The sequence below is a fragment of the Diorhabda sublineata genome, chromosome 9, assembly GCF_026230105.1.
Source record: "Diorhabda sublineata isolate icDioSubl1.1 chromosome 9, icDioSubl1.1, whole genome shotgun sequence".
Lineage (NCBI taxonomy): Eukaryota > Metazoa > Arthropoda > Insecta > Coleoptera > Chrysomelidae > Diorhabda > Diorhabda sublineata.
The window spans coordinates 25349843-25360629 of NC_079482.1; the positions used below are offsets into that span (position 1 = coordinate 25349843).

Genomic DNA, 10787 nt, shown 5'->3' on the forward strand with positions numbered 1-10787 from the left:
TTCTCATTTGAAAAACGACAGAATACATTTCCGAATTATTGTGTAAGCAGTACACAAGTTGTATGAGTCTTCTCCAACTAGATTAAGAACGTTTTCGTTGTGGGATTGTGGCGAAATTGCTCGATTGACATCACGATCTTTAGAAGTGATGTAATTCAATATTCGTCGAGGTATTAGCCAGGAAAGTAGTTGTTTTCTCATTTGAAAAACGACAGAATACATTTCCGAATTATTGTGCAAGCAGTACACAAGTTGTATGAGTCTTCGCCAACTAGATTACTAGAGTTTTCGTTGTGGGATTGTGGCGAAATTGCTCGATTGACGACACGATCTTTAGAAGTGATGTAATTCAATATTCGTCGAGGTATTAGCCAGGAAAGTAGTTGTTTTCTCATTTGAAAAACGACAGAATACATTTCCGAATTATTGTGTAAGCAGTACACAAGTTGTATGAGTCTTCTCCAACTAGATTAAGAACGTTTTCGTTGTGGGATTGTGGCGAAATTGCTCGATTGACATCACGATCTTTAGAAGTGATGTAATTCAATATTCGTCGAGGTATTAGCCAGGAAAGTAGTTGTTTTCTCATTTGAAAAACGACAGAATACATTTCCGAATTATTGTGCAAGCAGTACACAAGTTGTATGAGTCTTCGCCAACTAGATTACTAGAATTTACGTTGTGGGATTGTGGCGAAATTGCTCGATTGACGACACGATCTTTAGAAGTGATGTAATTCAATATTCGTCGAGGTATTAGCCAGGAAAGTAGTTGTTTTCTCATTTGAAAAACGACAGAATACATTTCCGAATTATTGTGCAAGCAGTACACAAGTTGTATGAGTCTTCGCCAACTAGATTACTAGAGTTTTCGTTGTGGGATTGTGGCGAAATTGCTCGATTGACGACACGATCTTTAGAAGTGATGTAATTCAATATTCGTCGATGTATTAGCCAGGAAAGTAGTTTGAAAAACGACAGAATACATTTTCGAGCTCGAACCTAACCCAAATTTATTTTTTTTTAAATTTTCGGAACATGTGAAAAAAAGTTGAAAATAAACCCTCATTATTTTCAAAAATGATCAATTTCAGTATAAAAAATTGTATTTTGATATTCAGGATGTCCCAGAAGACGTTCTATTTGCATCAACTTTCACTTAGGTTTTAATACGGGGGTTTTAGGCAAACCAAAATCCCCCTTTTCCATATAAAAGGGGTAGGTATTAATTAATTCACAATAAAAACTTCGCGCGTACAGAAATCCTTCTTAGGAATACTTTCTAGTAGTTTTCTAAGTGATTTTAGTTGAGAAAGTTTCAATTTTCTTTAGAGACAACTTTGAGTCGTGGGGGAATAGGTCCCCCCTATCCCCCCGGGCCACCACGTGCTTGGCTTAAAAAGATTTATATTCGTGTAAATTTAAATTGTAGAAAGCCGTCTAGGCCAAAAAATTTGTGCTCAAAGTTCGTCCACGTGCATCTATCGAATTTCTGTTCGAAAATTTCTAGTCACGCAAAATTATATAACGAGCGTTGATGTGAACCTGACACAATTAAAAATATGATCGTAAGTTAATTATCTTATACAGAATTGTTTGGATCGGACAAGTTCAAAGAACTTGTAAAATTATTACCGAAATCAAGACTTTAGTCTGCATTTATTTTTATTCTTAGAAATGTAAATTATTTAGTTAACAAAATTTCGTGTACCGGTTTTCAAATTATACAGGATGTTGTCTTTAAACCGACGCTGTTACGTATTTTGATTGTTTAATTGATTAATTAAACGTTTTTGATTCAGTTTTAATGTATATTTTTAGATTTTAATCAAGCTTTTGACAAGTTGTGACACCCTTGACTGTTATCCAAACTCGAAAACCAAATTTTCGATGTACATTGTCTTAAAGTCGTATCAAATTTATGGAATAAATACCGGAGTTCCACAAGAAAGTATCCTTGGCCTTTTCGTAGACAGTACTCAGTATCTAGGTTTAAATTTCGGTACCAAATTAACGTGGACAACAAATTTATGAATAAAAAAGTGGGTTTGAAGCTCGGAAACAAGTTCACAGACCTGTACCAGATTGCAGCGTCGCAATTATTGAACGGTTCCAATTCAAGGTACTAAGAGCAATTACAAATGGTTGTTTAGCTTGTTCTTCTGAAGTTCTAAGCCGCTGGTTCAGTAAAACTGCTTCAGCTGAAAAACAATCTTTAGATGTTTGTGTCTTGTTGGAGAACTATCCACGCTTTAGTAGTGGACAAATATCCAGGGAAATATCCGTTCGTAATGATAATGAATTCCATCCATACAAAATAATATGGTTAAAGAGTTGTTTGATGACGATTTTGATAGACGTAAAGAATTTGTAGACCTAATGATGGAAAACACACACACCTACATCTTTTTTTTTACCTCCGAGTACATTAAAATAGAAAAAACCGGGTGGTTCTATTTGAAAAAATAAAGAAATTTGATATTTATGAAGTTAAACTTTGAACACTTTTTATATACACCCTGTATAAAATGAACAATTTTGTAACGTAGATTCAAATATTTCCGATTTTTCTAAAAGCAACCGAATAGAAATTATTTTTATATCTTTAAGGGTATCTTCGTAAAAAAATAATTTATAAGGGTGTGCAACGGTCAAATTTTTTACAAAAAAGTTAATAACTCAAAAAGTATGCATTTTTCGAAAAAAATTTTTAAACAAAAATATACTAAACTATTAAGTAAATTTCAAAAATGTATTAATATACAGGGTGTTCTATTTGAAAAAATAAAGAAATTTGATATTTATGAAGTTAAACTTTGAACACTTTTTATATACACCCTGTATAAAATGATCAATTTTGTAACGTAGATTCAAATATTTCCGATTTTTCTAAAAGCAACCGAACAAAAACCATTTTCATACCTTTAAGGGTATCTTCGTAAAAAAATAATTTATAAGGGTGTGCAACGGTCAAATTTTTTACAAAAAAGTTAATAACTCAAAAAGTATACATTTTTCGAAAAATAATTTTAGACCAAAATATACTAAACTATTATGTAAATTTCAAAAATGTATTAATATACAGGGTGTTCTATTTGAAAAAATAAAGAAATTTGATATTTATGAAGTTAAATTTTGAACACTTTTTATATACACCCTGTATAAAATTTTTCAATTTTTCAACGTAGATTCAAATATTTCCGATTCTTCTAAAAGCAACCGAACAAAAACCATTTTCATGTCTTTAAGGGTGTTTTCGTAAAAAAATAATTTATAAGGATCTGCAACGGTCAAATTTTTTACAAAAAAGTTAATAACTCAAAAAGTATACATTTTTCGAAAAAAATTTTCTGACAAAAGTATACTAAAATTTTAAGTAAATTTCAAAAATGTATCAATATACAGGGTGTTCTATTTGAAAAAATAAAGAAATTTGATATTTATGAAGTTAAACTTTCAACACTTTTTATACACACCCTGTATAAAATGAACAATTTTGTAACGTAGATTCAAATATTTCCGATTTTTCTAAAAGCAACCGAACAAAAACCATTTTCATGTCTTTAAGGGTACCTTCGTAAAAAAATGATTTATAAGGGTCTGCAATGGTGATTTTTTTTACAAAAAAATTGATAACTCAAAAAGTATCCATTTTTCGAAACAAGTTTTTTGACAAAAGTATACTAAAATTTAACGTAAATTTCGAAAATGTATTAATATACAGGGTATTCTATTCAAAATAACAAGGTTACAACAAGTATTTTGCCATATACAGATAGTTTTAACTCGTCGTGAGACACCCTGTATAGTCGAACTTTTGCAAATAGAAATATTTCGTCTTCAACCTCTTTTATAAATCTTTCTACATTCCCCTTCGTCAAAAACCGATTTTTTTGCATGGTATAACTGTTCAAATATCTTTATATACACGCACTTTTGAGGTTATCTTTTTTAGCGAAAAAAATTATTTCACTGTAATTATTGTATCCCTCCATTTGCTGAATTGCCTTATAAAGTATCGTTACTGATATTTGAAAACAAAAATATACCAACACTGAAATAGTAAAATGGAGTAAAACCATATTAAATTGAAGTAGTCTCACCGAGAAACCGACCACAAACATGCATTCGGCGTGTATATTTATTTGGAACCGGTTTTTTTTTTATTATGACACAACTTTATGTGCAGAAGAAAAGAGAACCGTTCTCTTGGGAAAATAATAGGTACTTCCTTTTTGTTGGCAGTTAATTTGCCATTCTGACAAGCTACAATAAACTAATTTATTATTTATTTTAACATTCTAACTTATTTTAATCCAGTAGCTACATTTTATCTTGAAGAAAAAAGTGATTGGATCTAAATCGTACGATTAACCCGACCTAATTTTGTTTATCTATCAGATGTGACACTTTTTCCAGAGAAATTGAGAAATTCCAGCTTGATTTCGCAAACTTACGACGATTTATTTATGGTTATTGTAAAGGCCAGACGAACCGGGAATTGTAATCGTTATATAAGCTATATTTGATAGAACTCGCTGAATAAGCAGTTGCAGTTTCATCTCGTTTGTGTCACTATCACAAAAAATCAACAAAAGAAAAGCACATAACTCGAAACTTCACCATCACTAGCGGTAATCGTCACTCACAAAGATAGAAGAATGCATTCACTGTTTGAGGTATCGATCGACATATTAATTGGTTGTCAAATATTGTAGTTAAATTTAATTTGTGACAAAACATCAACGATTGGTCTTATTTTCAAAGTTAACCAAATCGGTCCAGCCGTTGTCGAGTTTTAGCGAGACGAACGAACAGCAACTCGTTTTTATATATCGATAGCCACGTTGCAAAAGCCTGTAAGTGCAAAAAATGAAACTGTTCTGGAGGCGAATAAAACTGTTTTAAGTAAAATTTTTGGTTTAACTTCTGCGAAATAAGATTTACCCAATTTCATAACTTATTTGGTTCTCTTACAGGCTTTGGACATCTAGAGTTTATAGATCCAGAGTTTGGATATCTAGAGGCTGGATATCCAGAGTTTGGACATCTAGAGGTTGGAGATCCAGAGTTGTGGACATCCAGAGTTTAGATATCTAGAGGTTATAGATCCAGAGTTTGGACATCGAGAGTTTTTAGATCCAGAGTTTGGAGACCTAGAGGCTAGATATCCAGAGTTTGGACATCTAGAGTTTGGAGATCTAGAGTTTGCAAATCTAGAGGTTATAGATCCAGAGTTTAGACATCTAGAGGTTATAGATCCAGATTTTGGACATCGAGAGTTTGTAGATCCAGAGTTTGGACATTTAGAGGTTATAGATCCAGAGTTTGGACATCTAGAGTTTCTAGATCCAGAGTTTGGACACCTAGAGGCTAGATATCCAGAGTTTGGACATCTAGAGTTTGGAGATCCAGAGTAGTGGACATCTAGATTTTGGACATCTAGAGTTTGGAGATCCAGAGTTTGGACATCTAGAGGTTATAGATCCAGAGTTTAGACATCTAGAGGTTATAGATCCAGAGTTTAGACATCTAGAGGTTATAGATCAAGAGTTTGGACATCTAGAGTTTCTAGATCCAGAGTTTGGACACCTAGAGGCTAGATATCCAGAGTTTGGACATCTAGAGTTTGGAGATCCAGAGTTGTGGAAATCTAGAGTTTGGAGATCCAGAGTGTGGATATCTAGAGTTTGAAGATCCACAGTTTGGACATCTAGAGGTTATAGATCCAGCGTTTGGACATCCAGAGTTTGTAGATCCAGCGTTTGGACATCTAGAGGCTAGAGAACCTGAGTTTGGCCATCTAGGGGTTATAGATCCAGAGTTTGAACATCTAGAGTTTATAGATCCAGAGTTTGGATATCTGGAGTTTGGAGAACCAGAGTTTGGACATCTAGAGTTTGGAGATCCAGAGTAGTGGACATCTAGATTTTGGACATCTAGAGTTTGGAGATCCAGAGTTTGGACATCTAGAGGTTATAGATCCAGAGTTTAGACATCTAGAGGTTATAGATCCAGAGTTTGGACATCTAGAGTTTCTAGATCCAGAGTTTGGACACCTAGAGGCTAGATATCCAGAGTTTGGACATCTAGAGTTTGGAGATCCAGAGTTGTTGAAATCTAGAGTTTGGACATCCAGAGTGTGGATATCTAGAGTTTGAAGATCCACAGTTTGGACATCTAGAGGTTATAGATCCAGCGTTTGGACATCCAGAGTTTGTAGATCCAGCGTTTGGACATCTAGAGGCTGGAGAACCTGAGTTTGGCCATCTAGGGGTTATAGATCCAGAGTTTGAACATCTAGAGGTTATAGATCCAGAGTTTGGATATCTGGAGTTTGGAGAACCAGAGTTTGGACATCTAGAGGTTATAGATCAAGCCTCTTTTAAAAATCTACATTCCCCTTCGTCAAAAACTGATTTTTTTGCATGGTATAACTGTTCAAATATCTTTATATACACGCACTTTTGAGGTTATCTTTTTTAGCGAACCAGCGTCATTGCCTACATCAAAACTACAAATTAGAATTTTTCCCATTTATAGTGCAATATATTATTGTACACCACTGTACAATGGCAGTCAATATCCTACAGTTAGTTCATTGAAATCCGTGTTAAATTCAAACTTGACAAAAACCAAATAACTGACTTTTATTTTTATGCCTTTTAATCGATTTCGAACTGATATTCTCAAGAATGTTATTATTAGAGAAAGGAAACATTTTTCGGTTGAGTTGAGACTGGTAGTGAGAAAAAAAAACGACGTTTGGTAGCTACTGTTGTGTAATCAACAATCGACACACAGAAGGAGTTGGAAGTGAATAAAAGGGAACAATTTCCTCAATTCTAGGTTAGTTCTGGCTACCCCGTGATGTTAATCACTTTATTTAGTTCATGTTTCTTCGACCACGGAGCAGTTTTCGCTAAATTTTCACCACTCAATTGATGAGGATCTTCTCTAACCAAACCTTCAACGAATTTATAAATATTACTGAAGATATTGACTCTAAATTTTGGGATTTCCTTGATAAAACTATCAGGTGATGAAAGGGACACGTATCTAAGACTAAATACATTAAAAAATTCTCTAAAAGAATCACTGGCAGTCTCTTCCTTAGATCTGTAGGTAGATTTGAGCCAGGGCCAGCCATACTCATCATTAAACTTCCTGCAGGATCGATGGGGTTACCAGAAGTGATTACCAACATTTTATGTTCTCTAATCAACGAATCCTTTCGATTTCGGGACTTTTTTTCTAGCTATTCCCCTGCACCAGGATCATCAAACAATCGAGGTGTTCAATATAGAAGACAACCAGTACGAGCTAATGGTAAAGTTTGGGGTAATCCACATATACAAGTTCTATATTCTACCATGAGCGAAGATATTATTATTATTAAGTCCTGGTCTTTGTCTGGTCTGGTCTACATGACTTGATACGTTCCTCAGATCATATCAAATTCTTGGTCTACATATCGATCTGGTCTGTACATGTAGAAACCCCGAGAAAATTGTCCTCTGATTGTTTTATTGAATCTGTGTCTAAACCACGACTAACTACTTCTTCAATACCAAAATATGATTCAGCCAACCAGAGAAAGACCTCTATGGATCTACCCATTCACAAAGGAGGTTTCCTTGTGTTCCCGACAAGAGCTATCGGGAGTTTCTTCAATATTCTTCAGAAGATAGCATCCGGTTAACATACCATCAACACCTGCAATCCCATATCAGCTTTGAATCAATTTTGGGCTGTTTTGCTATCTGATAATGTTAAGTATATGTTTCCGCATGGAAAATGGAAGGTTCTGGGATAGCAAGCTTGGTTCCTGGTCCATATATTCTTGCCCATACTTTGCAGATTGCTAATCAGCCTTTTGTATTGCTGTAGATTTGTTATTATGGTTCTTGGTGAAGCATAGTTTGGATCATATCTATGGGTTACATTCTTTTAGTCCAAATGATCAAAAAACTTGTATAGACGGATCCTGAAGATACCCTGGATCGGCAGAATCACCAACGACGAAGTACTATAACGCATCGCATTCAATCTTGAATGAGAAGACTTTGTTTTCGAAAAGTAAGCAAAGTTTGAATTGAGTCTGATCGCTTGAGGTAGAGCAAAATAGAGGTAAACATACAGTGATTCATAATTCCAATTGTTGTTTCGGTATGCTGGATCCTCTTGGTTAAATCCGCTGGAACGTCATTGACCGAAAAGAAGTTTTCTCAACGAAATTACTTTCGAAGAAACGACAAATTACACAATACGAAACGGTATCATAGTTTTTTATGACTGACAAAAAGTTTATTTGTTTCATAGAAATTTCGCCATTGTTTAGTTTCTTTTTTTCTACGCCGAGTACCTACTGGCAATTGTTCTTAGTTTAACGAATCAGCGATTGCTGATGCGCCGTCGACTCGACACTTTTCTAATTAAAAACTAACAATTACGTAATATTATTGGTAATTTATCGAAATGATTATTTCTCTGACGTCATTCCTACTAAACACGCTCAACAAAACGTTATTACGTACTGAAAGATTATGTGAAAGTTTTCAAATGAACGAGGATCGGTTCCAGAAGTACCTGGATTGACCTAGAGACGGCGGTAGTCGGTTGAAAAATTTTTTGTGATATAATACTTTCATTTGAAAGGCTTTAGTCCAACCAATATACAAGTTTATACTCTGGACGAGATTGCTACTTCGTTATTAACAGTAGAATATTGAGTAGTAAAGTTTAGACGAGACTGCGCGATCTGCGAAGACCAGCAGCACGATGGTCTTCGCAGACCAAATAAACTCGAGAAATGTTGAAAAAAATCTACAAAGCGGAACTGGATGATCGTCAAATGAAAGTGGGAGTGAGGTACATGAAATATTAATTGAAAATTTGGTTATGAGAAAGCCGTGTGCAATATGGGTGCCGCGTTTCCGTCTAGACTTTAGTACTGCAGGCAAGGAAGGTTATTTATGGAGTTATTCCAACGTTTGAGTGAAAAAATCAATCAAAAATAGTCGCATTTGGTTAAGAAGAAAGTGTTGTTTCATCAAGGCCATGCACCAGCTCATACATCTGGTATTGCAATGTCCAAAAGCCGGTTTCCACGTACTTTCCAATCAAATTAGAATTTATACGGCCAATGTTTGACCGAATTGACATTGAAAAACTTTGGTTTGACCAATTTAACTTCAAAAAGGCGATTTTTGAACTAATTAAACTCGCGTCGTCAAATTTTGTGGTTAATTAGGCTAATTTTTGATAGAATTCACCTCAGAAAAGACAATTTTAGAATGAACTAATCATGAACTACCCAATTTACGATCAAAGTAAGATCAGATAGCCAATTTTTTATCGATTTAATACGTTTTTTGATCATTTTTGCCTATTTTTGATTAAACTGGACATAAACAAGCCAATTTTTCGTAAAATCGGCTCGCAAATAGGGTCGTAATAGCCAACAATAAAATTAAATTCGAAAAAATCATTTTTCTAACCAAACTAGTTATAAAAAACAAACTTTCGAATACGTTAATCTAAAAAAATTTTATTTTAAACAAATTTGAATGAATTCAGTATTTAAAAAAACATTTTCAGACCTACAAGTATTGAAAAGAAAAGATTCTATTGGAGTTAATTTAGAAATGCCAATCAGTAAGTTGATGAAAAGCAATTTTTAACGAAAATCAAATTTTTTTATAATAGTTTAGTATAAAAAAATGGAAATTTTCTATTTAATCGATTTCGGAAGAATGGATTTAGCTCGACATAAAGGGCAATTAGCCCAAAATAACCTATTTTTATACCTAAAAGCCAATGTTTGACGTATTTAAGACAATTGAAGCCAATTTTCGATTGAATTAAATTTTGTTAATCGAATTAATTTTATTTTGACCAATTTTAGCCCAAAAAAGCCAATGTTTGACGTATTTAAGACAATTGAAGCCAATTTTCGATTGAATTAAATTTTGTTAATCGAATTAATTTTATTTTGACCAATTTTAGCCCAAAAAAGCCAATGTTTGACGTATTTAAGACAATTGAAGCCAATTTTCGGTTGAATTAAATTTTGTTAATCAAATTACTTTTATACGATTTCAAGTGAAATAGAAAAAGAAGATTTTAATCAAAATGAAAATCAGAAACGCCAATTTATGACCAAATTAAGCTTTTTGTAGCCATATTTTGACCAATTTTAGCCCAAAAAAGCCAATGTTTGATGTATTTAAGACCATTGAAGCCATTTTTTGATAGAATTAGATTCTGATGATCAAATTAGTGACGTTTTTCGATTTAATTTGAATTAAAAACGCAATTGAACTTGGAAAAGCCAATTTATGATCAAAATAAACTTAGAAAAACCTATTTTTGACCAGATAAACCTAAAAAAATCCAATTATTGACTGAAATCAACTGAAAATATCGAATATTTCTTTAATCAAACCACCCCCAATCGTGTTATAATTAATAAAAACCCAATAAAACCCAATGTTATATCATTCAACAGCAACCTGTATCACTTGATACCTCAAATCATTTGAAATTCCCGTTTTAACATGTCAAAATTTGGAGAAGTTCGAGATTTTTAGAGGTGCTCATTTAAATTGACTCACCCGGTATAATGAGGCTTGACAATTAGAAAATTAAACACAAAAAGATACAGATTCATCCAGATTTATGCTTTTTGCTATTAAATCGAGACGAAAATATTTCATTTTGGACGGAATTGAATATTTTTATATATATATTGAATTTGAATGGGAAATTACCAAATTTTTGTACAGA

General features: G+C 33.4%; 1 protein-coding gene across 1 annotated transcript; it reads left to right on the top strand.

Moving 5' to 3' along the window:
- The first annotated feature begins 2321 nt into the window (after positions 1-2321).
- Positions 2322-5916, top strand: LOC130448561 (involucrin-like). Its single transcript, XM_056785976.1, has 5 exons — positions 2322-2358; positions 4979-5055; positions 5102-5371; positions 5415-5657; positions 5704-5916. The coding sequence occupies exons 1-5, from the start codon at positions 2322-2324 to the stop codon at positions 5914-5916; spliced, it is 840 nt and encodes a 279-aa protein (XP_056641954.1).
- Positions 5917-10787: the final 4871 nt, after the last annotated feature.